This window comes from Thecamonas trahens (assembly GCF_000142905.1).
Source record: "Thecamonas trahens ATCC 50062 unplaced genomic scaffold supercont1.52, whole genome shotgun sequence".
Lineage (NCBI taxonomy): Eukaryota > Apusomonadida > Apusomonadidae > Thecamonas > Thecamonas trahens.
In genome coordinates, this window is record NW_013657628.1 from 23,109 (window position 1) to 47,194 (window position 24,086).

Below are 24,086 nucleotides of genomic sequence, written 5' to 3' on the forward strand. Positions count from 1 at the left end.
CCCCCCCCTTGCCACGAATATATAATCACAACCAAACCGTCTCGAAGTATATATATATATATATATACATATATATATATATATATATATATATATATATATATAGAGGGGGAGAGGGGGGGGGGGGGGGGGGCACTGCTTCTCACTTTGCTGGTGGGATAGTATGCGTACCATGGTCGGGCGCGGGTGTGCTCGGGTGAAGAGGACTGACTGGCGAGGCCGTGGCAGAGACTTCTGCCAATTGCGCACGAGCGGAAGAATCGACCACAGCGAACAAAGCGAGCAATGCTTCCACAACTGATTGTCGCCTGACGTACTTACCCATGTGGGGCAGGGTGATCACGTTTACCAACGCTCGTTTATCAGCCGCGACTCTTGGTCCGGGCATGGGAGAGCGCCTTGGCTTTGGCCTTGGGCTTGGCCTTGGACTTGGAGAGCGAGCGCGACCGGGTGTGGCCGCGGCCGGACGTCTCGCCGCCGCCCGATGCGGATGCCGATGCCGACGCCGATGCCGACGCCTCGCCGGCGCTTGCTCCGGGCGGGGCGAGCGACGCCGCTGGCGGAACAGGCATGTTGATATGAACCTTGAGCAGGCCGTCATACGAGGCCGAGACGATCATCTGCCCTCGCGCCGCCTCGGCACCGTCGAGCGGGTCGGTGACAGTCCCGCCACCGGCAGCAAGCGGGACAAACATGGCGACAGTGGCGGCGTCGTCATGGAGTGTCACGGCCTCAAACGACTCGGACCGGTCCTTGCGCTGCATGGAGCTAAAGAACGACGACTTGGCCACGTTGGTCGGCACCGTCCGGTACATGTACACCGCCCCGTCCTCCGAGCCGGTAACAACAAACTTGCCGGTCTCCGAGAATGAGGCTTTGATCTGCAGCTCGGCGTTGACAAAGCCCTTGTACTTGCAAAACTCAGACCAGTCGTCGAGGTTGTACATTCGCAGCCGCGAGTCGTTGGTCGAGATGAGCACCTTGCTCCCATCGGGATGAAAGGCAATGCCGGTGATCTTGGAGCCCGACGCGTTCTTGCCACGCGACGACCGGACATGGAGCGAGGTGCAGAAAACGAGGGTGGCCTTGGCGTCGAGGTCGTAGATGATGCAGTGCCCGTTCATAAGCCCAGCAAACACCTTGGTTCCATCTGGCGAGATTGCCGTCGCCGTGATGTAGTCGGCGGTCTCCTGCAACGCCACCTCACGGTTGGTCCGCAAGTTCCACACTCGCAGCTTGCGGTCAAACGAGGCCGAGATGAACACCTCCTCATTGCTCGGGTGAAACGCCACTGCCGTCACGAGGTCGACATGCTTGAAGAGCGCAAGCATGCCTGGCCGATCAACGTGCCACAGCCGGACAGTCTTGTCGCGCGAGGCTGAGAGCAGAAAGTTCGACTGCGACCACGCGAGATCGAGAATGTCCGCGTTGTGGGCGGTGTACTCGCGGAACGGAGTCGGGTCAAGGAGCAAGCTCCCGTTGCTCTCTGCCAGCCGCCACACCCGCACCACCATGTCCTGCCCACCTGTAGCCAGATACATGCCGTCGGGCGAAAAGTGCGCCACCCAGATGGCACCGATGTGTGCGTCGAGCACCTGCAGCTCCAGAAGCCGGTCCCATTCCTCCACGGTCAGCTTGTTCACCCGTGACGGCGCAAATGTCACTTCCTCGCTCTCAGGCGGCGTCGATGGGCCCTTGCCCTTGCCCTTGCCCTTGCCCTGGATGCTGGCAGGCACAGTGCCTGCCTCGCCGTCCGGTCCCACCGTCGTCACTCCTGCAAGCGCCGTTTTCTCGTCCACCGTTGAGTTGTCGTCAAGGCACTTGACAAAGAGCACAAACTCACCGTTCTCGTCGATCGCCCCGTACTCGGGCGCGATCGGTAGCGCCACTCCGCTACCGCACGCTGCGCCACCAGAGCTGCTCGAGCTGCTGCACCCGCCGTCCGAGCCCGAGCCTGACATGCTTTCTACACCGTCGCCGCCATTGTCATCGCCGCCGGAAGATGCCTCACACGTCGACGACACATCGCCCGTCGACGCGCCACCCGTCGATGCCCCGCCCGTTGACACCGAGTCGTGCGTCAGCTGCCGGAGCGGCCGCATGCGAAACTTGGCCTCGCCCTCACCATTCCCTGGACCAGCCCCACCAAGATCTGTACCATCTCCACCATCAATGGCATCCTGTCCGCCGTCTGCTTTGCTAGCGTCCAGCTCTACCATTCCCTCGTCCGCCACCTGGCCGTCGTCGTTGTCGAGCCCCACCAAGTAGTCCTGCACACACACACACACACACACATACATACACACACACACACACGCATGCTCCACCATGAGAACCACCCCCCCCCTTCCCCCTCCACACACACATACACATACACTAGCCCCCTCGCCCCCGCCTCGCCCCCGCCTCGCCCTGCCTCCTCCCGCCATCTGCACATACCTCTGCAGACAGGAACAACTCGTCGTCGTCAGTCTCTGTGTGCGACATGGTCACCACTCGCAGGCCCTGTTGGGTATCTGTAAGCACACTACTCCCTGTGCCTGCACCTGGCTACCCCCTTACGTCCTACGCTGCCCCAGCGAGTGCAGTCTGCTATCACCAACTTCTCCTCCTCCTCCTCCTCCTCCTCCTCCTCCTGGTCGCTGTCGCCGCGGTGGTCCCGCCGGCTATCGCCGACCAAACTGCCGACCAAACAACCCAATACCTCCGCACCAACCAGCCGCCCGCCCAAGCCCACCACGCAGCCCATGGGCGAGAGGCTCGACCATCACACCTCCAGCCGACCTCACCCACTACATCTACTCTCTACTCGCACTATCCATCCATCAACCACCAACCCATCCGATCTTGTTGTAGGTACATGATCTACATACCCCCACTCGGCATTGGCCAGATGCGGTATGCCAAACACAGCCCATCACTCGACTCCGCCACCGCCGTCACCACCGATGGCGTCGTCATTCGAGGCCGACGCCCGGATGCTGTCGTCGACTGAGGATCTCTCCGCGGAACTTGTGGACGTAGCGGAGGATGTACTTGCCGGTGACTACACCCCCGTCCACCACCATCCTGCCCATGGCCACACCAGCCATCGTCTCCATGTCGGTGCCCAGGTCTCCACCCTCGACCAGCAGTACGGCACCGTCTGCTTTGTGGGCAAGGTCCACTTTGCCACAGGTCGCTGGGTCGGCCTCGACCTTGGCAAGCCAAGTACGTACCCCTCCCCTCCCTTCATCCCCCCTCCCCCTCCCTGCCCTGTCATCCCGTCCCTCCCCCCCTCCTCCCCCCTCCCCCTCTCCCCGTTCCGTCTGTCCTGCCAAACTCGCCGTTTTTCGCGCTCCCGGCTCCGCCCCCTGTCCCTCCTCTTGCCCCTCCCCGCCCGCCCGCCCCTGAAAGCCACGTACAGAGCACACCAAGCCAAACCACCACCTCTCACCACCACTGCATTCCTTGTACTACTTCCCTCTCTGTCTGCGTCTGCTTTTTCTCCCGTCTACCAATCTCAATCTCTTGCATACCACTCACTTTACCTCACCTGACGTCCCCCCCTGGTATGCTCATTACGTGGAATCGTTTTTGTGATGCGCTGGTGTAGTCGGGAGGAACAGTGGCACTGTCGAGGGCGTGCAGTACTTTACCACAGAACGGAAGCATGGGCTCTTTGTTCGTGAGTCCGACTGCTTGTTGGTCAAGCCGGCGGCAGACGCTGGCCAAGACCACGGCTTTGTGCCCTTTGACTACTCGGACGCTCGTGAGGCATTGGTGCCAGTGCCGGCCATGCCCACCGCGATGGCTGCAGGTGACGACAGTACATACGAGTGCTCGGAGGATGCAGTTGTCGAACACGATCGCGACTCGATGAAGACCCTCTCCGAGTCGGCACTGAGCGACGATGACTCGCCCCGGGTGGCAGTCGCGCCGGTGGCGGCGGCTGCCGAGGCCGCCGAAGCTGCGCCGCGCGAGCACGAGCGCAAGCAACGCCGCCGCCGCCGCGGCAAGTCGTCGCGGGCCGAGGCCGCCGCCCCGGCTGCCGCTGCCGCCGGAGTCGGGCTTGCTGCAGGCGCCGCTGCTGGCGCCGCGGTGGCAACCAAGAGCCGGGCCGGCGAGCCGGACTCGGTCCCGGTTCCCTCGCAGACCTTTATGGATCCGTTTGAAGAGTCGGACCTACGCGCGTTTGGCGTCGACGCCGACGGCGTTGTTCACGACGTCGCCGACGCCAGCGGCGAGTCTGACGAAGACGAGGCTTCCGAGCCGGAGAAGGAGCTCTTCACCGGGCCGGGCGCCGGAGTCTTCAACTTTGACCACTACGAGCTGACGTCAAAGAAGATTGGCGTCACCTCGTGGCGGTGCTGCGGCCGCGACGTCGACACCATGGACACCGCGGCCATCATCGACGTCGAGCTCTTCCAGAACTGCCTCCACCGCCGCAAGAACCGCGGCATCATCACCGTGTACTCGCAGGACGCCACCACGCCAATTGTGCGTATGAAGGTGCCCAACGCGGTCGAGCTCTTCCACGAGCTCCGCTCGTACATCTCGACCAAGCGCCGCGGCGAGGTCACAGAGGTTGTCAACCAGAAGCTCCTCTACGAAGGCGCCTTCCACTCGACATGCTGGGGCTATGGCTGCTGCTGCCGTGTGTGCGACTGCTGCGAGACCCACGACGAGTTCAAGATCACCAACCTGACCGCGTCTAAGCACACCCGCTCCTGCTGCTACTCGGACCACCAGCAGGTCTCCATGCGCCGGGTGTATGACCTCTCGCTCGACCTCGTCTGCCTCTGCTCCTGCTGCGGCAAGCGCTGCGACCGCGGCTTTATCACCGCCCATACCTTTGACATGTCGCACCCGACCTTCCGCATCAAGGTCGTTGGCGGCGACAAGGCCGAGAAGCTCTTCAACTCGATGTCGCGCTACGTCGATCTCAAGAAGGCCGCCCTCCTCCATTGGGAGAAGAACCGCACCGCCAACATTATCTCAGAGGCCCACAACCTGCGTCCGCGCAAGCCGTAAACACACTCGCATGCACACGCCAGCAAGCCCTGTTTACTCTCTCTCATGCCTGCCATCGCCGTGCCCGAACCGCTCGGCCTTGGTTTGGCCTCGGCCGAAAGTCGACGCCGGTGACTGGGCAAATGTGCGGATCACGACAGCATTTGAGGTGGACAACAACCTCGTTGGGGTACCGCGCAAACACATTCGAGCCAAGCCGCTTGTGGCAGACCGAGCAAAGCGTCTCGTGGTTCACCACCGACCGCGGCGCCCGGGCCTTGGCCGCCGCAAGCGCCACCTGCATGTGCACCGATCGGTTGAGCGCCGCGCTCACCGCCGCCCGCCGCTGCGCCGCCACCTTGCGACGCAGCGCCGTCACGAGGTAGTCGCCGATCCGCGCTACAGGCATCGACGGCGGGAGCAAGTCAAGGACTTGGCTTGGCGGAAAGTGCACTCCGTGTGAGGAGAGGAGCGCCACAACCTGCGCCTCGAGCGCTCTCGCCCGTGGCGCCGGCGTTCCTTCAGGAGGCGTCAGGTACGCCGCGAGGAGCGCCATCCAAACGTCCGACGCCACCACACCAAGCGTCGAGAGCGGGACTCCCAGCCGCTCGGCCTGCGCCTTTTCGTGAACGTAAACCTCGTGGATAGCAGCGCAATATGCAAGCGCACCGGCGTCGTCGGTCTCGTCGTGGACAAGAACCCGGAGCGCGGCGTTGTGGTGGCCAACTTTGCGGTAGAGCGCCACAAGCTCGGTGGTGAGTCCGCCAATGTCCTTGACCCGCTCAAGGATGAGATCAACGTCGTAGAAAGGGAGCTCCTCCAGCGCTCCCAAGAGTCGCGCCCGGAGCGCTGCCTCGCTGCACGCGGGCGCGCCCGGGTGAGCCGTACAAGCTTCCGCCATGGCAGCAGCCTGGACTGGATCGCGGCATGCCGCCACGCTGTCGACATAGATGTTGACCAGTCGGGTGTGATACTGCTCGTGCGCAACGTGGTATGCGCTCACCATGTGCGCCAGGTATGCCGCTTGAAGCGCGTGCCACGGCAGCGGCTCGAACTTGGCCAGGAAGGCGAGGACCGAGTCATGGTCGAGCGGAACACTACGCGTCGGGGAGACAAACACGTCCAGAGCTGCAAAAGTGTCGGCCTGCAGCAGCGCAGGCGCAAACTTGGCAATGAGCTCCCAGCTCGCGTCGCTGCCGCCCTCGAGTGACGCGAGCACGTCGATGGCCGGCCGGGCTCCGCCCGAGGACGGGTCGATGCACTCGCCCGCTACAATCGTCGCCCACACCTCGAGCGCCTCGGTGTAGTTACCGACGGAGGCCTCGAGTGCAGCAAGCGCGTCGTACGGCCCGGTTCGGGTCCGGGTGTCGATGGCCGCTCGCAGCGCTGCCCGTGCGTCGTCGACCAGCACCGCGTTCGCGCCGGTGAGAAGCGGCCGGAGCTTGTGCGGCGACTTGGAAATGTACAACCTCAGCAGCGCAGTGTCCACTGCTTGTGCCACCAGAGGCTCAAGTGGCTCGCCGCGGGCGGCGACCGTCCGCTGGTCTTCCAGAAACGCCACCAGCAGCGGATGCGCCTTGTGTGGCGCCTGGGCAGAGAGCTTGCGCTGGATGGCGTGAAGCGGACGGGTCCGCGACTCGTATCTGGCCTGGCTCTGCGGGAGCATGTCAAAGACGTGGAGCAGGTCGCGCGCGTCAACAGTGGAGAGGGCAAAGAACTGAAAGGCCCGCTCGTAGTTGGCGTCGACAAGGGCTTGGAAAGCAATGTTCTCGTAGAGGAGCTGCATCTGCTTGTCGCGGGTCGGCACCGACGCCGGCACGCGGATCTGGAACAGCATGATGGCGTCGTCGAACCGTCGCGCGCGGATGAGCTCTGCGAGCTGAGCCTCGAACGAGATCTTGAGCCCGAGCCAGACCCGGGCGCCCGAGAAGAGCGTGAGGACGGAGCCGGTCGACCCGATGTGAGTCGCCTCGGGCAACGAGAGCGTCTGGTGGATGGCGGCGTCCTCGACCGAGCGAACCTCAACCAGCCCGTCGTGGAGGCCGATGAGATTCGGCCAGGCGACCGCCACCGCTGACGGCGGCTGCGACCACGTCACCGTATGGCCCGAGAGCGAGCCGTCGAGGTTGTAGCACACGCCCATGTTGTTGTGGACTACCAAAATAAGGCCGACGCCCGGGACCGGCGCCATGAGCAACGACGAAGTGCTCGCTGTGGCGCCCGATGACGACGACGCAAAGGGATTCAGCGTGGTGAGCATGGCTGAGGTCATGGCGGCCGCGTCGGCGGTGATCGAGGTCAGCGAGGTCGGAGCCACTTCGCGCGAACAGAGCGTCGTCGTGATACCCGACTTGACCGAGATGGCCGAGATCTCACGCTTGTATCCAAGCGCAAGCGTGTCGCCATACCAGGCGATGGAGAGGACCGGGCCGGGTAGGCCCGCAAACTCTTTGACCGGCACATAGTCGCCGATGGTGGTGGAGAACTCGTACACGTACGCCCGCTTCTTTGTCACTGCCACAAGCTTTCGCCCAGACTTGGCGTCGAGCGCAATGCAGAGAACGTGTCGCGGCGAGGGAAATGGCGGCGAGACCGCCTTGAGGCTCACGGCATCCAGGACGACCACGGTCTCGCCGACGAGGACCACCAAATGGCCTGCGGCTTTCAGCGGGAGAATAGTCTCGATCTTCTTCTTCCCGCCCACGTTCTTCTTGATCTCCAAAGTCGATCTCGCGGTATCTGCCTCTGCCACGCCGACTCCTGCCGACGACGCCGAAGCTGACGCCGAGACCGCTGCCGCCGCCGAAGACGCTGCCGCCGAAGCTTCCAAAGACTGCGAGAGTTCCGACTCAAAGGCATACTTGAGCACATCGCCAGTACTTGTACCCACATACACCGTCGAGCCATCAGCAGCTGTACTCGCTGCCGTCACCCGTGCCTTCTTCCCGGCCACTCGGTCCACGACCTACGAGAAGAGGCGGTGCCATGTGTGAGTGGAGGGACAGGGGGGGGGGGAGGGAGGCGACATACCTTCAGTAGCCGGAACAGTGGGTACATGGTCAGCAGACCAGCAGTGAGCGGAGTGTGGTGGTGGCGGTGGTGAGAGTGGTCAGGTGGTGGGAGTGGCTGGCGGTCAGTGGCTGGCGGTCGGTGGCTGGCGGTCGGTGGCTGGCGGTCGGTGGCTGGCGGTCGGTGGCTGGCGGTCGGTGGCTGGCGGTCAGCGGCTGGCGGTCAGCGGCTGGCGGTCAGCGGCTGGGCTGGCGGTCGCACTCGCCAAGTTCCGGCCTGCCGCCTGCTAGTTTGTTGCATGGATGGGGATGTAGAGGAGGTGGTGATGGTTGAGTAGTGGGTGGGTGTGGTGATAAGGCGCGGCGATTAAAAAAGTGTGAAGTATACGACATGATCACCTCTACACCATCCGATCATCATCCTCTATCGACAGACCACCTCGCCATCCGCCGTCTCCCTCCCCCGCACCCACCACACCGCCACCGTCAACGACAACAGACAACAGGCACACTCACCCAGTCATGTGTTTCCCCCCTGCGATGACTCGATCAGCTCGAACAGTACTAATCGCCATCGCCATCGGCTGCGGCTCGGCCATTGGCTCGGTCGGCTCGTTTGGCTCTTCGAGGCCATCTCTGGCGAGGAAGGCGAGCACAGGACGGCACAGCTCACGCACCACCAGCAGCCATGGCTACGCTGACGTTTATTGAGCTCAACGAGCAAGAGCAGGTATGTTAACGGGAGAGGACGCCCAACCTGGGTGTTGCTAGCTCCAGCTGAATGACCGTAGCCCTCGGTTGCCTCGGTCTCGTCCTTGTCGACGTTGTCCTCCATTTTCTGCTTGCCATCCCACCGTGGCCAGGGGGGGGGAGGGGGGGGGGGGCATGACCAAGACGGGGTGAAGGGGGAAGAGAGAGAGAATGGGCACATGGGGGACTTATGCTTATGGTGTTATGGGTAATGGCATGGTGTGGCGTACTTGGGTGGGGGGGAGGGAATGCAGATTGTCGAGCTGCAGAGGTACCTCTCGCTGATTGTGGCCGATGCAGAGGCTGCAGAGGTCGCCGTGGCAAAGGTCCAGGCACTGGTGGAGAAGGGCGAGTGCGCAAAGGCTGTTGAGCTCATGCTGGATCAGGCCGGTGACCTCATCGCTGCTCCCGGTGCCAACGATTCCGTCGTGGGCAACTTTTCCATCTGGTCGTCTACCTCGCCCAGGCGTACCAGACCCTGCCCAAGGTTCTCGAGCGCATCGTGAACGAGGTCTCGGTGGCCGAGCTTGGCAAGCCTGTTGTCCAGCTCTCGGTCCTCAACATGGTGTACAACAAGCTGCCGTCGGGTCTGGAGCTCCGGTTTGATACGCTGATGAAGATGATTTCGCTCGCCCTGGAGAGCTCCAAGCTCCCGCTCATCAAGCCGCACCTGCTCAACTTTGGCAAGCTTGTGGCCGCGGCCTTTGCCGATGTGCCGGTCGCCAAGAAGCGTGCGGGTCTGCAGCTTGCGGCCAAGGCGCTGTCGTCGGTCGGTGCGCGTGCCGACGCCGCCGAACTCCGCTTCATGCTCCTGGACACGTACGACAACGACGATGCGTCGTCGGTGACCGAAGTCGAGTCGGTGGTTCTGCAGGTGGTCTCGGAGGCGCTCGACATGAACAACGTCTTCCAGTTTGATCACCTTCTCGAGCTCAAGGCCGTCGCCGCCTTTGCCACCCACGCCAACCCGCAGTACGTCCTCGTCCACCAGCTGCTCTCCGTCTTTGTCAACGGCTTTGTCACCGACTACACCGCACTGTACGACTCGTCGGCCGAGGCCAAGGACGTCGTCGACAACATGCTCGGCCTCTCGCACGAGCGCAACGTCGAGAAGATGCGCCTGCTCTCGCTCACCTCGCTCGCCGCCAACACCGAGATCATCCCTTACTCGCTCGTTTCGGCCACCCTTGACGTCGCGCCCGAGGACGTCGAGCGCTGGTGCATCAAGATCTCAAAGGCCAAGCTTGCCCGCGTCCGTATGGACCAGGCTTCCAAGGTCATCCACATCTCCCGCGCTACACAGCGCGTCTTTGAGCACTCGCACTGGGAGCTCCTCCGCGAGAAGCTCTCCGTCTGGGCCAAGGCCACCCGCGCCATGGTCGACGTCGTCCAGAACAACAAGAGCGGGTAAAGGTAAACATTGTCATCCAGCCCCTGCCTCCTGCTTTCACTTGCGCCTTGCTCTCGCCCGCTGCCGCCGCGCCGCGAGCTGGGTGAACAGCTCGGGCGCCTGCTCCATCAGCTCGGCCTCACCGTACTTGTGGCTGATGACCGCCTCGCGCGCGCCGAGCGTGCCGTACTCGGAGCCACCAAGCCGTGAGAGCGGATTGAGCCGCAGGACGTCGACGCTGTCGCCGGCGTCGGTGAGGATCGAGGTGCAGAGGTGGTACGCGACGACGCGGCCAAAGACAACCACGTTGCGCGCCTCGCCGTTGTCGTGCGGGAGTTCGATCGACTCGACCGTGGTGCACTCGAGATGCGCCTTGGCCAGCGCCAGCCGCGGCGGGCCAACCACCGTCGATGCAAGCATGGCCGAGTTGGCCAGCAGCGGGTGCGAGCCCTCGTCGACACCGCGATCGACAGCATAGCCAGTCTTGGCCACAGCATCGATGACGCCAGCCGAAGCCACGTTGACAACAAACTCGCCGGTCTCCAGCGCATTGATGACCGACTCTTTCAGCCCGCCATCCGCATGCACGCCATTGCAGGCAAACATAACCATCGGTGGCGTCGATGAGACCGCGTTGAAGAACGAGTACGGTGCCGTGTTCGCGCCACCATCACCGCTGCTCAACGTCGTGATCCATCCAATCGGCCGCGGCACAATGAGCGATTTGAGCGGATCCCACTTGAGCCCTGCCGCCCGCCACGGCGCGCCCTTGCTGCCCTCTGCACAGGTGAACGAGACCCATTCTTGGCTCGCACTATTGCTCATGCACCTCGACACCACCGCTATGCCAGCCTGGCTCCCCGACCATGTCGGTAATCGAAGCATGCTGGCGAGTTGAGTGACTCCGAGGTCATCTGCCCGCACCAGCCGACGGGCACGGCGGACAGCCTCTGCCGTCAGCTACTTGTCTCGTGCACACACTCTTGATTACCACGCGATCGCGCCCACCCATGGCAGCGTCCCATGTTCTGAGCCACGACAAGCTAGTGGCGCTTCTTCAGCGGACGGCACAGATCCTCATCCCCGCTTTATCTGCATCGGCGCACAAGGGCTCGCACGGCAGAGTCGGCATCGTCGGCGGATGCGCGGCGTACACTGGCGCGCCGTACTTTGCAGCGTTGGCAGCACTGCGCACTGGTGCTGATCTTGCAACTGTTATCTGTGCCCCCGATGCGGCCGTGCCCATCAAGGCCTACTCACCGGAGCTCATTGTCCGCGGAATCCTGCCAGCCGACGGCGATGCTCCACCGGGCGACGCCAAGGCTGCGACCATGATCGACGATGGGTGGGCGCTTGCCTCGCTGCATGCTGTCTCCATGGGATCAGGCCTTGGCCGCGCGCCTGCGCATCTGGCGCTTGTCGGCCCGCTCCTTGACCACGCGGCCGCCCTCGACCTGCCTGTGGTTCTTGACGGCGACGCGCTGTTTCCGCTCGGCAACGACGACGGCAAGGCCGCGCTCACTCTCGCGCCAGCCGTAACTGACCGGCTTGTGGTCACGCCCAACGCCGTCGAGTATCGCCGTCTGTGTCGTGCGCTGCTGAATGAGGCCGTTGTCGAGCTGGGCGACGTACCCGGGCCGGCCGAGGACCAGGTCTCGCGCCTCGCCGCCGCCCTTCACCACGCCACCGTCGTCCGCAAAGGCGCAGCCGACATTGTGGCCAACGCCCATGTTGCTGCCCGCCTCGGCCACGCCCGCCCCTCCCTCCGAAGGTGCGGCGGACAGGGCGATGTGCTCGCAGGCACCATCGCGGTCTTTCTCGCCTGGGCCACCCTCGCCTCCCGGAACCACGGGCCTGACCTTGCCGCGCTACTTCTGCCCGACGCCGAGACAGAGACCGACAACGCTGTGGCGAACTCCACCTTTGCCGCGGCGCTGATGGGCGCAATAGTGACCCGCGATGCCGCCTCGGTTGTCTACCACGTCCATCGCCGAGCCACCAACGTCCCGCTCATCCTCGAGAGCCTGCCCGCCGTCATCGATACCTTCCACGACGATCCGAGCCACATTGAGGGTATCGTCTTGATCTAACCCCACCAGCCAGCTCCACACTGATGCCCTAACACCCCAACCCGGCACCATCGGCCCCAGTCCGCCTTGCTCTGACTTGACGCGCCACTCGCTGCCCTCAGCTCGATTTGAGCACCACCTCACTCCCACGCCCCCCCCTTCCCCACTCCTCGCAGCCACATGCTGACACCGCGAATGCTGATGAGCACGGCTACTTGTAGGAGTGCCCATACGGCTGCTCGTGGTCGGCTAGAGGTCATTCTCGGGCCCATGTTCTCAGGCAAGACGACTGAGCTGCTCCGACGGGTCCGTCGGCAGGTTGCGGCGCGCAAGACGGTGGCCATCATCAAGTCTGCCAAGGACACACGTGGTGCCGAGCCTGGACGAGCGACAGTGACCCATGATGACGTGGCAGTGCCTGCCTACGCTGCTCTGCGACTTGCTGATGTGCCGGCTGAGGTCTTGGCCGACGCCGAGGTGGTCGGCATCGATGAGGGCCAGTTCTTTGATGATGTCATGCCTGTCGCCGACGAGCTGGCGAACAGCGGCAAGATCGTTGTCGTCGCCACCCTTGATGGCGACTTTATGCGAAGGCCGTTTGCGTCGACGGGTCCACTCGTTGCTGCTGCTGAGCGGGTGACCAAGCTGACGGCGGTGTGCATGGAGTGTCTCGCCGCAGACGCGCCCTTCTCCAAGCGCCTCATCGCCGACACTAGCGTCGAGGTCATCGGCGGCAAGGAATCGTATGCCGCCATGTGTCGCAATTGCTACAACAGCCTCTCCACGACGTGATCGTCTGCAGCACGCGTCGTCATCATCCTTTTACTCCTGCGCCTGCCGCGACCTCGAGTCCCAGGCAAACGAGATCGAAATAAGCGAGCAGCCGGTCGGCAGCCGATTACGATAGTGCGGGAGCTGCGGACCGGGGAAGATGACAAAGTCGCCAACGTCGAGGGCGAGCGCGGCCGACGCCGGGCCGAGCAGCGTCGACCGGATGAGGGTCATTGTCGTCGGCTCGCCGCCGAGCCCGGTAGCCTCGTCGCGGTTTGGATGGGTGTAGTCGACCGTGGTCGACATCGACCACGCGTAGTTGGCCTTGTCGATGTGCAGGTCGAGCATCGAGTGCTCAGGATACAACAAGAGCAGCGGCCGCTCCGGCACCAGCTCCTCGCCTGTCACCGCTTCCATCACCCGCGTCATCTGGTAGTTGAGGTAGTTGGTGAACGGCTCGGCCCAGAGCATCTGGTGGCCGTCGAGCCGCGATTGCATCGAGTACCGCTTGAGCGCCTTGTCGCAATGAACCTGTAGCGCTGCGAGCTGTGCCACCGGAATGAGATCGCGTAGCAAGCAGTACCCGTTGGCCGCGAGGTCGGCCCGCGCCTGCGCGTACACCGCCTGCATCGCACTCTGTGCCCCGGCAAAGAACCGCTCAGTGTACAGCACCCGCGCCTGCAGCAGTCGCTGCAGCACCTCCTTGGGAATCCCCGCCACCTGCGCCGCCGAGAGCGCCTCGCCTGGCCCCGGAAGGCCGTCGACGACGTCGACCAGCGTGGCGTCGTCCATCGGGAGACCGTGGTAGAACACCATGCCTGTCGCCGGATCCTCGATCCACACATAGTCTCCGGCAATGTCGTTGGCGCAAAGTGGCGGCTTGACCTTGCCCACCACGCTCGCCGGCAGCGTGAGCGCATGCTGCACCGCCAGTCCGTGGTTGACCATCACCACATCGTCGTCGCTCACCTCGACCGCCGCAAACGCCTCAGCCTCCCACGCCAGCACAATCCGTGGGTGTACGCCCGCCACCGTCGGCGGCAAGCCCGGCACCACCTCGCGTGTCGGATCCGCACCCTCCAGCGGCTTGGCCTCGGCCTTTCTCGGCTTGAGCAGCTCGTCACGCGAGAGGGCAGATGCCCGCACCCTCACGTAGTCGATCAGCAGCCGCACCGCGCCCGGCGAGCACATCCACCGCAGCGTGTTGATCTTGGCCTTGGGCGGACATGTCCAAAAGAACGTGCCCTGCGCCCCCATCATCATCACCCCCTTACTCTGTGAGTCTCGCCCACTTGGTCCTCATGCCCCGGTTTGGGGGGGAAAGAGCGAGCGCCGCTTCGAGCCGGCCGCCAGCGACTCGATCCCTCCGCCATCGCCTCAACCGCCTCGCGTCACTCCAACCGTACCAGAATCTCACCGGCATCCCGGATAAAGCCACGAAGTAGATATGCTGTGCCAGTGGCTGCCACGCCAACCGCCAGCAACTTTTTGTCCGCAAGTCCATCGCCTATGGCCAAGTGAGGTGCTCCCCGTCCTCGACTGTCGTCACGGCATCCGCTCCGCTCCGCCGCCCCCTCGCTTGCACGGGCGATCTCCCATCTCGCGCCCTTGTGCCGTCTCGCGCAGTCTCGCCTAGCTCCGCGCAGTCTCGCGCATGATCAAAACCCACGCATGCTCTCGCGCATACATCGCATCCATGTTCCTGCTCGCCCCCTCCGCCCCCCCCGTGCTACTGCCCTCGCACCATCTCCTGCCGCCATGCCATGATGCTACAGGAACAATGATCGGCCACAGCACAGGCCACACACGCCACGATCTAGACCATCAACACCATGTTTACAGTATGTGTAACACAATGATGTGCGGTCGGCATGCGATCGCATCTTCCCCCCCCTCCCCCCCCCTTCCCCCCCCCCCTGCACTGCTTACCCTGTCTGTCGCTGTCCCACACTGACCCACTCACACTCGTCCCCTCCCACCACAACCATGTCCGCCCCCTCTCCCAAGCGCAAGGCAGACAACGACCCATCTGCTCCGCCCATGACCAAGAAGCCCCGTGGTCTCTCGCCGGCTTCGTCTTCGTCGTCGTCGTCGTCGTCGTCGGCAGCAGCGGCGGCTGCTGGCGGGCCGTCGGCTGACGAGCTCTCGGCCACTGTCATGAGCCATCTCTCGGGCGCCATGGGCGGCATCATCGTCTTTGCAGGCTCACAACTCGGCCTATTTGATGCGTTGGCTGCGTGCGGGCCCGCTACCGCCGCCAATCTGGCTACGGCTGTTGACCTCGACCCGCGATATGTGCTCGAGTGGCTCAACGGCGCCGTGGCTGCGGGCTACGCGCAGTACAATGTGAGCAAGGCGACCGAGAAAGAGCTGGCTGCGGGTGTCGGTGGCGGCTCGGGCACATACTTTATGAACGAGGCCCAGATCGCGGCCATGGCCAACGTCTCGTCGCCGCGCTACTGCCGCCCGTTTTTCGATCTAGTCGTCGGCAACATCTTCCTTTACAACGATGTGGTGGCCAAGGGCTTCAAGGCCGGCGGCGGCATGCCGTTCTCGGCGTACAACCTCCACTCGACCATTGCCCAAGTCAACGCCAACACCTTTGCCAACGATCTTATTCCGTGGATGGAAGCTATTCCGGGCCTCGTCGACCGCCTCCACACGCCCGGCACCCGCTTCCTCGACATCGGATGCGGCGAGGGCCAGGCCACGCTGGTCCTAGCCAAAGCATTCCCGGATGCCATTTTTGTCGGCCTCGACGCCGACCACGCCTCGATCATCAACGCCCGCGAGCATGCCTTCCAGGCCTCGCTCACAAACGCCTCCTTTGTCGAGGCCTCGCTCCGCGACTACCCTTCCATCCTCTCCGAGCCGACCTCGCGCTTTGGCTACGACATTGTCTGGGCGTACGACACCCTCCACGACATCGGCGACCTAGAGCCCACCCTCCGTGCCATCCGTGCAGTCTGTCGCTCTCCGGACACCATGTTCATCTGGTCCGAGCCGTCCGGCTCGTCCAACCCCAACGACAACCGCCATCCGCGCGGCGTCATGCGTGCAGGCATCTCTCTCCTCCACTGCCTCCCCGTCGCCATCGGTCAAGACGGCGCCGGCACAGGCACTGTCATCGGCTCGCCGCCCGTCTTTGCCACCTACGCTAAGCGCGCAGGCTTTCTCGGCGTCGAAGAGCTCGACGTGCCCGACAAGACCAACTACTTTTTCAAAGTCCTCCTCCCACCCACCCTCGACGAGCTCCGCGACGGCGTCGGCGGTGAGTAGTACCACCTACCACTGGCCATCACTCGCCTTTCACATCATCCATGCCTCTAAAAACGCCGAGTTCGCGCCCTAGCTCCCGCCCTTGGTCATGCACACGTGCACAGACCGTGAATGCTCAAAATCAGCCAAATAAGATATTCGGCCATTCGAAAAAAATGTCCGCGAACGAAGCACTCACAAAGCTGGCTCCACCACCTCTCCCCTCCCCCCCCCTTCCCCCCGCCTACCTTCCCTCCACCACCACCACCACCTCACGCCGTTGTGCTTCTCGGTTGTGGTGAGACGGTAGAGACGGTGGTGACATGCATTGGGCCATGGTGGCAAGACGACCACAATTGGTCACCCGACTGGTCGCTATCCTCACCCTCCTCCTCGCTCTTGCACTCAGTGTCACACCGCTGAAGGCATCTGCTGCTTCGTGCTCATTCACAACTTTGTCTCTTCACACACCAAATGCCCTCGCTGCAGCTGCGTCCTTCCTAGCATCGGCTAATGGCCATGTCGTTCTTTGTCTTGGCGACTTTGTCCATGATGATGCATGCTCTACTTTCCTGGCTCCGCATCCTGATGTCCTCTCTCTCGTCATCCGTCCGGCGACTCCCTCTGATGCTCCGCTCATCACGTGCCCTCCCTCGGCTACCCGCAACGCGATGCCTCCCTTGCTGGCATGGGACATGCCCATGAGCTCGGCGTTTACCATGGAGGGCATCGCCTTTGCTGACATTCGTCTCGCTAGCTCTCCTCTCATCAACCTCGACGTTCATCCGCACACTTCTGCCGTCCGCATCGCTGGTCTCACGCTGCGTAACGTGACCACCAGCCATGTCGACGGCCTTGTCCTTGTCCGCATGTTTGACTCGGATCCGTCGCCACCTCCGTTCTTGCCTGTTGCTGTCGACCTCGATGGGTGGTCGGTCGTCGATGTCGTCGTCCCCTCCTCCGCCGCCATTGTCTCGGTCGGCAGCGGACCGTCGTCCGGCTTGCTCGGCATCACGATCCCGCATGCTGTCTCGCTCTCTGGCTCGTCGTTTGCCTCGTCGGTCGGTGTTGCTCTCTATGCCGGTGGTGCCGCTCACGCAGCCTCGCTGCCAACTGCGGTCACTGACTGCTCGTTCTCGCAACTTCTCATGCCCGACCCTGTCGGGAGTGATCTCTCCTCGGCCGTCGTCGCCCTCGACACCGACCTCACCGTCGCCTACTCGACATTTACGCTCCTCACCTCGAAACAGGGCCCGGCGCTCTTCAGTCACGGCTTCATCGACATCACTGCCTCGTCCTTTGCCGCCAACTCGGCAAGCTCCGGCTCTGGAGGAGCCATCACGCTGCTTTTCGGTGCCAGCTTGCGCGCCACCACCACGATATTTGTCAACAACTCGGCACTTGCATCGTCGGCGGCTGGCGGCGCCATTTCAGCCAACTCTTCCCCGATGACCAGCGAGTATATCGAGCTCGGTGCCGGCTGTGTCTTGGAGGGCAACTCGGCGACCAACTACGGCGGCGCCGTCAACACCCAGCTTCCACTCATTGTTGCTGCAGATGTAGTCTTTATCCACAACTCGGCCGGCTATCATGGCGGCGCAGTCCGTGCCGCGCATACCACCGTTCTCCACGGCGGCGTTTTCATCTCCAACACCGCCAACTACGGCGGCGGCATCTTCACACTTACCTCGTCGGCCGTGCTTTCTGCCGTCGGTGCCAGGTTTGAGAGCAACACGGCATTGTATTCTGGCGGCGCCATCAGCGCCGGCATCAGTACGACCCTCACTCTGGACGCATGTGTCTTTGAGGGAAATGCTGCATCGATGGCAACCGGAAAAGCCGGTGCTGTCCGCCTCCTCAGCACTTTGTCGCGGCACACTATTATCAACTCGACTTTTACCGGTAATGCTGCCGCTTACGGTGGCGCACTGGCTCTCGAGCCGTCCGCAGACGTCGCCGTTCTGGGTGGTCACTTTGTCGCCAACAGCGCAAGCCTCTTTGGTGGCGCTATTACCGCCACCTCGGCCGGCCTGGTTATCGTCGATGCTCATTTTGACGACAATACCGCGACCGCTATCGGCGGCGCGCTCGAGATCGGCTCGATGCTCCCTGACTCAACTGTCGTCAACTCCACCTTTGTCCGTCACTCGGCCGGCTCTGCGGGCGGCACCATCTACGTCGGGTCGGGTGCCTTTGTCCTGGACCACATTGTCGTCACCGACTCGGTCTCGGCCAACTCCGGCGCGCTCTTTGCCAACGCCGATATCACCATCTCCGGCTCCATCTTTTCATCGTGCTCATCGTCGTCAGACGGCGGCGCCATCTCGGCTGGTACCTCGGCGGTTGTCTCCATCTACGACTCGATTCTGTCTCACAACACAGCGGTCGGAAGCGGTGGTGCCATCTCGTCGTACGGCGAGCTCTCCATTGTCCGCTCGGTCGTCTCGGGCAACTCGGCCGGATCTCAGGGTGGCGCCATCTCCAATGCGCACTCGGCTGCTATGACCGTCGTCACCGAGCGACCGTGAGCGGCAACGTCGCCAGCATCGGCGGCGGCATGCGCATCGATGGCAATGCCACACTTGTCGGCTCGATCTTGGTCGGCAACACCGCACTCACTACCAGCGGCGGGAGCATTCACGCTCACGGTAGCCATCTCGAGCTCATCGACTGTGTCATCCGCGACTCGTCGGCTGCCATGTCTGGCGGCGGCATCCACGTCAAGAACTCATACACCGTCCTTGTCGACGTAGTCGTTGAGAGCAACACTGCGGACAAGAGCTCGGGCCTCCGTGTGGACGACGTTGCTTTCGGCTCGCGGCTGGTGCGGACCGTGATCCGGAGCAACACGGCCCTAGCGGGCATGGCCACCGGAGCGGTGGAAGTCGTCGCCGCTCAGCTGCTATTTGTCGACTCTGCGGTGTGCGCAAATGCCGCCAGTGCGTGCACCACCAACGTTGTCTGCATTTCCGGCGGAACAACGCCAGGCCTGGCCAATGGGTGCGGCGCCGCGCCCGATGCCTGCCTTCATGGCCGTGCCTCTTGCTCCGCCGTTCCGCTCGTTCCCAACTCTGCATGCACCTCGTGCAAACCGGGCTGGACCGGTCCCAGCTGCGACGTTCGCACACACTGCAACTCCGACACTGTCGCGGGCGCGCCGTGCTCTATCGCCGGCACAACGTGCACCTCATGTGAGGACGGATACGCCTTTAGCGATGCTACGCACTCGTCGTGTGCGCTCTGCCAGCATGGTCAGTTTTACGAGGGGTCAACCCAGCCGTGCGGGAACTGTGCTGCCTCTTGTGCAACTTGCCACGGTACCGCCATCAACTGCACCTCGTGTGGTGCCGGGTGGAACCTTGTGGGCAATTCATGCGTACTGGTACCATCGCCGCCGCCGCCGCCACCGCCGTCGTCGATGTCATCATCACCGCCACCGCCGCCGCCGGTCACGATCTGCCCGGGCAACGACACGGTCGATGAGTGCGGCATGTGCTCGGGCCCGGTCTCGGGCCACGTCGCCGGCGCCGATAAGGATGTATGTGGCGTGTGTTTCGGCGATGGCAGCGGGTGTGGCGGTGGCAGCGATGGGTCGAAATCGGGCTCGGGATCAGTGTCTTCGAGTGACATGGTGCTTGCGGTTGGGTTCTCCGTGAGCGGGATGTGTGTGGTGGTCTGCGTTCTCGGCGTCGGGTGCTACCGGCGGCGGGCGCAAGTTAGGGCGGCCTTTCAGGCTCGCGACTTTCCGACGCGGGAGACCAAGATGCCGGGTGGCCATGTGGCGCTGCTGGCCACCGAGGTGCAGAGCGTCGAGTACTTTGCCAGTGCGTACCCGGAAGCGATGACACAGGCCATGGCCGACCATGATGCGCTCATCAACTCTGTGGCATGGGAGCATGAAGGCTACGTCGCCGCCAACAAGAACGGCTGCTTCTTAGTGGCCTTTCCCGAGTCGCGGGCGGCGTTCCTGGCAGCAATCTCTATCCAGCGCGGCTTGTTTGAGCTCCCGTGGCCGGCCGCTATCACCAGTGATGACAGGCTCATCTCAGATGGAGTGCTGTGGAACGGGCTGCGAGTCCGCATTGGGCTCCGGGTCTGCAAGCCCGCCATTGTCCACGACGCAACAAGCGGAGGGATGGTTTACAGCGGGCGCGGGTTGACCGAGGCACGGCTGTTATGCGGAGCTGCCAATGGTGGGCAGATTGTGGTCGACGATCTCGTGGCGGCTCGGGTCTCGGCCGGTGTAATGCCGCTTGGCCTCTTTGTCTCGCGCGACATGCCTGACTGGGAGGTCGAGCTGTTCCAGGCCAAGGTTGTCGGACTCCGCGAGCGCGACCACCCGGCGGAGCTGGCTGGCTTTGAGCGAATCGGTGACGTGAGCATGCCATCGTTGTACCAGTCGAGTGAGCTGAGGCAGGCCTTTGACGGCTCGTCGTCAGTTCTCATTTCGCCACGCCCGCTTATCTCGGCTGATCCGCTCGACATTCTCACGGCACGGTCATCCAATTCGACTGGGCTGCTGCCCAACTCGACGTCTGACGGTGCACTTGCCGTGAGCCCGGCAAACGCGACTCGACGGCATCAACGGGTCTCGTCGCTTCTCCAAGGCTCAAAGTCGTCGGTCTCGCTCGAACGCATGTGCGATCCGCATGTCCGGCCGCCGCCGCGCAAGTCGCTCGACACCGCGTCCTCGCCAACGCAGGCTACAATGGCGGACGCTTACGGACCATCGCGCCAAGCAGCATTGCCCCCTGCCTCGCCACCGGCATCGCCACCAGCCTCTAATCGCCCGCGAAAGAGCCCCAGCACCGGAAGCAGCAGCAGCAAGCGGAGGTGGACGCCCGGCCCGTCGCCGAGGTCGTCGTCGTCGCGATCGACGCTAGTATCGGCGGGCAAGCCCCAGCAGAGAGGCTCGCAATCGCGGCGGCCAGTCAAGCGGAGGAGTTCGCGGCTCGCCAAGACGTCTCCGCGCTTCGGCAAAGGCAGTCCGCCTCGGGGCAAGAAGACCCCGTCGTCGCCGCGGAGCAGGAGCAGCGAGAAGGCGGCGCAGCGGTAAAAGAACACGGCTTCAATGAGAATGGGGGGGAGGGGGGGGGGGGCTGATCAGGCCGAAGCCTGGAGCAGGCTCTCCTGCAGCTGGGCCACCCACTCGGCGTCAGCATCGGTCATGCCGTCAGCGAGTTCGAGACCGGACGAGCCGGCGGCGGCTGAAGAGCCAAGCGCAGCCTTGCGGGCCGCGGCGAGCGGGGGGGCGAGAGGGAGTGGCGGCGCGGGGGCAAAGACCGACGGCGCCGGCGCTTCTGCAGCGGGAAGGCCATCGAGGGCCGAGTGTGCCGGGAGTGGGAGCGAGGCGACCGAGGCCATGATGGAGGCGACCGAGTCAGAGAGGACGGCAAGGCCAGCGCCAACCGAGGTGTGGTTTGCCAGCGAGAGGAGGAGGAGCGAGGTGGCGTCAGAAGTGGGGTCGTAGGAGGTAACGACGGCGGCGCGCGAGCCTGCGGCGTTGCGGTGGACCGAGTGGAAAGCGCAGTCGTTGATCTGCATGGTCTGGACGAGGCGGCCGGTGACCTTTGTGCGGATCTCGACAAAGTTGCGGGTGAAGGAGAGAATGTACGGGTCAATGAAGCATGTTGCGGTGGGGAGGGTGGTCCACTTGAGGGCAAAGTCCTGAGTGGTCACGCCCTTCACGTTGACAAACACGCCCTCGTCAGCAAAGACGAGCATGAGCTGGGCGTCGACAACACAGACAGCGACAGGAGAGAGCTTGTCGTCCGAAGCGCGGAGCGGCGAGATGCTCGAGGTCTCGAGGTCGATGACCTCAAAGGCGTGGCCAAAGCCGATGACGAGGAACGACTTGAAGAACTTGAGCACGGTGACAGTGGTGGGGAGAGTGTGCGACTGGGTGAGGACAAAGCCGGAGCCGGACCACTGAAAGACAAAGACGGCGCTGGAGCAGGCGACGGCGAGGAGTGGGGTGGTCGAGTAGGTGCCGTAGGCGAGAAGGGTGGCCTTTTTCATGGCCGGCGCGGTGAGGAGCGTCCCGCTGGAGGAGAGTCCGGCGGTGGCCGAGGCGAGCGAGAACACGTACGTCTGGCGCTTTTTGCCGAGAACGGCAACGGCGACGGCAATGTCCGAGACGACAACGAGCTCATGGACGGGGCCGGCGTCGGAGAGGGGGGCATCTGCGGACGCGCCCGGTGTGCGGACAAAGAGGCCAGCGTCGGTGCCGTAGACGATGGACTCGCCATAAAAGCCGAGGGCGCGGATCTCGCCGGGGAACGACGAGCCGACAGGGGCAGCGTCAAAGATGTTGACGCTCTGCTTGGGCTTCCCACTCGCCTTGCCGCTCACCATGGCTTCGATCTGCTTGCGAAGCGCCTGCTCCTTGGCCTGGTTGGTGACGCGGGCGCCCATGTAGGTGGAGACGATGTCGCCGAGCATGAGCTCCTTGGTCCGCTCCGAGAGCTTGACAAAGGCCTCCGAGTGCATGGCGCTCCGCTCGCCGTTGATCATCTTGGTGAGGAGCCACTCGCGGAAGTTTGCCCCGTGGGTAAAGACCGGCGGCTGCGGGAGGATGGGCATAAAGTACTTGACAGCCTCGTTGGCGGCGACGGCGACCTTGTACTGCGTCTGCCGCGACGCCTTGTTTGTCGGCTGGACAATGGCCCACACGTGGTTGAACTGCGACGAGATGCACTCGGTGTCAAAGGCGGTGCCCGAGTCCTCGTCGGCGTCAATAAAGACGATGACGACAACGTCGTTGCCGATGTGCCGCTTCCGCTGGAGCTGCTGCGTCATCTCGGCACCCTCGCCCGGAGTAAAGGGGAGGCAGGTCGAGACGTGGAACATGACCTTGCACCCGTGGATCTCGGTGTAGTACGAAGTCTCGCCGGTGTTGCCGTACTTGGTGTCGAGCCCGGCGCGGTAGCCGTCCCACCCCGCGAGGGTGATTTCGTCGCCGAGGCACTGCAGGAACTCGGTAAAGGCTGGGCTCGGATGCTCGTTGCCAAACATGTCGGCCTCGTTGGTCTGTCCAGGCTTGACAAGGAGGACGCCAAACTTGTACTTGTCGATCGACTCCATGTCCTCGATCTTGAGAATGTCCTTCTGCATGGCCAAGTTCGAGACCTTCTTGAGCTTCTTGGCCAGCCGAGTGTAGCCCTTGCGGACAGCGCCAAGCAGATCCTTAAGCGGGAGCTTCTTGTTCTTGGGATTGGGCACCAGGTGGCGATCGGTGTTGTACTTTGTGATGACAATGACCCGGTAGTGTGGATCATGAGCATCCGAGATCCGGAGCGTTGACACAACCACGTTGCCGTACTCTGCGTCTGCGTCTGCCACATAGTTGGTGTGCTCTGCGCCCACAAAGTACTTTGCATACCAGGTAATGTCAAAGTTGGGATCCTCCAACGCGTATACGCCTGTCGAGCTTGCCGATGCCGACCGCGACCGCCTCTTTGACCTTCTCTTGAGCTTGGAGAGTATGTCCCCACCACTTCCCCCGCCACCACTCTTTTCGCCATCGCTGCCGTCCCTATGTTCGCCCGCTGCCCTCCGAGCCGCCGAGCCCAAGTCAGACGCGCCCAGCTCGGCAATGTCTGCGTCTCCGTCCTCGTACCAGAACCCGTTCTTGCGCACATACAAAGACGACGAGTTGGACGTGCCCTGTGCACGGAGGTAGAGGGGGGGGGGGTTAGTGTGTGGGTGGAGGGGGGGGGGAGGAGGGAGGGAGGGAGAGGGAGCGGGTCAGTGGCGTACGGTGGCCATGGTCGTTGTTCGTTGGCGTGCGAAAAGTGGCGTGGCATCTGGCGAATGGGGGCAGAGTAGGTGGCGATGGGGGGGGGGGGG

At 63.3% G+C, this 24,086-nt stretch overlaps 10 protein-coding genes across 10 annotated transcripts in view; 5 read left to right on the forward strand and 5 right to left on the reverse strand.

Annotated features, from left to right (window-relative positions):
- Positions 1 to 215, reverse strand: part of AMSG_09552 (uncharacterized protein) — a gene marked incomplete at its 3' end in the record, with an annotated part of 4,408 nt that extends 4,193 nt beyond the window's left edge. Inside the window, exon 1 of the mRNA XM_013898665.1 lies at positions 172 to 215. Coding sequence (XP_013754119.1) covers positions 172 to 174 — 3 coding nt within the window. The 5' untranslated portion in view covers positions 175 to 215. The remainder of the gene's footprint in view (positions 1 to 171) is intronic.
- Positions 216 to 362: 147 nt separating this feature from the next.
- AMSG_09553 (uncharacterized protein) lies at positions 363 to 2,581 on the reverse strand (the record flags this gene model as incomplete). Its single annotated transcript, XM_013898666.1, has 2 exons — positions 2,440 to 2,581; positions 363 to 2,270 (listed from the first exon to the last, which is right to left on the reverse strand). The coding sequence occupies exons 1-2, from the start codon at positions 2,485 to 2,487 to the stop codon at positions 363 to 365; spliced, it is 1,956 nt and encodes a 651-aa protein (XP_013754120.1). The 5' UTR covers positions 2,488 to 2,581.
- Positions 2,582 to 2,948: 367 nt separating this feature from the next.
- Positions 2,949 to 5,013, forward strand: AMSG_09554 (uncharacterized protein; the record flags this gene model as incomplete). The annotated part of the gene is made up of 2 exons (XM_013898667.1): positions 2,949 to 3,210; positions 3,596 to 5,013. 2 exons carry the CDS (start codon positions 2,949 to 2,951, stop codon positions 5,011 to 5,013), a joined length of 1,680 nt encoding a protein of 559 aa, XP_013754121.1.
- Positions 5,014 to 5,032: 19 nt separating this feature from the next.
- On the reverse strand, positions 5,033 to 8,049 carry AMSG_09555 (uncharacterized protein; the record flags this gene model as incomplete). The annotated part of the gene is made up of 2 exons (XM_013898668.1): positions 5,033 to 7,957; positions 8,023 to 8,049. 2 exons carry the CDS (start codon positions 8,047 to 8,049, stop codon positions 5,057 to 5,059), a joined length of 2,928 nt encoding a protein of 975 aa, XP_013754122.1. The 3' UTR covers positions 5,033 to 5,056.
- A 624-nt stretch (positions 8,050 to 8,673) lies between these two features.
- On the forward strand, positions 8,674 to 10,180 carry AMSG_09556 (eukaryotic translation initiation factor 3 subunit M). The gene is made up of 2 exons (XM_013898669.1): positions 8,674 to 8,730; positions 9,005 to 10,180. Exon 2 carries the CDS (start codon positions 9,313 to 9,315, stop codon positions 10,159 to 10,161), a length of 849 nt encoding a protein of 282 aa, XP_013754123.1. The 5' UTR covers positions 8,674 to 8,730; positions 9,005 to 9,312; the 3' UTR covers positions 10,162 to 10,180.
- Positions 9,485 to 11,054, reverse strand: AMSG_09557 (nitrilotriacetate monooxygenase component B; the record flags this gene model as incomplete). The annotated part of the gene is made up of 2 exons (XM_013898670.1): positions 9,485 to 10,912; positions 11,044 to 11,054. The coding sequence occupies 2 exons, from the start codon at positions 11,052 to 11,054 to the stop codon at positions 10,198 to 10,200; spliced, it is 726 nt and encodes a 241-aa protein (XP_013754124.1). The 3' UTR covers positions 9,485 to 10,197.
- Positions 11,055 to 11,150: 96 nt separating this feature from the next.
- AMSG_12274 (uncharacterized protein) lies at positions 11,151 to 13,446 on the forward strand (the record flags this gene model as incomplete). Its single annotated transcript, XM_013898747.1, has 2 exons — positions 11,151 to 12,213; positions 12,463 to 13,446. 2 exons carry the CDS (start codon positions 11,151 to 11,153, stop codon positions 12,999 to 13,001), a joined length of 1,602 nt encoding a protein of 533 aa, XP_013754201.1. The 3' UTR covers positions 13,002 to 13,446.
- Positions 13,447 to 14,812: 1,366 nt separating this feature from the next.
- Positions 14,813 to 16,325, forward strand: AMSG_09561 (methylase; the record flags this gene model as incomplete). The annotated part of the gene is made up of 2 exons (XM_013898671.1): positions 14,813 to 14,821; positions 14,988 to 16,325. The coding sequence occupies 2 exons, from the start codon at positions 14,813 to 14,815 to the stop codon at positions 16,257 to 16,259; spliced, it is 1,281 nt and encodes a 426-aa protein (XP_013754125.1). The 3' UTR covers positions 16,260 to 16,325.
- Positions 16,326 to 16,898: 573 nt separating this feature from the next.
- Positions 16,899 to 21,305, forward strand: AMSG_12275 (uncharacterized protein). The gene is made up of 3 exons (XM_013898748.1): positions 16,899 to 18,707; positions 18,758 to 20,779; positions 21,149 to 21,305. Exons 1-3 carry the CDS (start codon positions 16,910 to 16,912, stop codon positions 21,292 to 21,294), a joined length of 3,966 nt encoding a protein of 1,321 aa, XP_013754202.1. The 5' UTR covers positions 16,899 to 16,909; the 3' UTR covers positions 21,295 to 21,305.
- On the reverse strand, positions 21,290 to 24,025 carry AMSG_09564 (uncharacterized protein). Its single transcript, XM_013898672.1, has 2 exons — positions 23,997 to 24,025; positions 21,290 to 23,903 (listed from the first exon to the last, which is right to left on the reverse strand). Exons 1-2 carry the CDS (start codon positions 24,003 to 24,005, stop codon positions 21,342 to 21,344), a joined length of 2,571 nt encoding a protein of 856 aa, XP_013754126.1. The 5' UTR covers positions 24,006 to 24,025; the 3' UTR covers positions 21,290 to 21,341.
- Between the last annotated feature and the right edge of the window lie 61 nt (positions 24,026 to 24,086).

Excerpts from the sequence above, each read along its gene's own strand:
- AMSG_09556 (XM_013898669.1), top strand. The coding sequence starts at position 9,313 with ATGGTGTACAACAAGCTGCCGTCGGGTCTGGAGCTCCGGTTTGATACG.
- AMSG_12275 (XM_013898748.1), top strand. The coding sequence starts at position 16,910 with ATGCCTCCCTTGCTGGCATGGGACATGCCCATGAGCTCGGCGTTTACC. Across the intron at positions 18,708-18,757 it reads CAACTCGGCCGGATCTCAGG|CGACCGTGAGCGGCAACGTC; the intron begins GTGGCGCCATCT and ends GTCGTCACCGAG. Across the intron at positions 20,780-21,148 it reads GCCCAACTCGACGTCTGACG|GCTCGCAATCGCGGCGGCCA; the intron begins GTGCACTTGCCG and ends CCCAGCAGAGAG.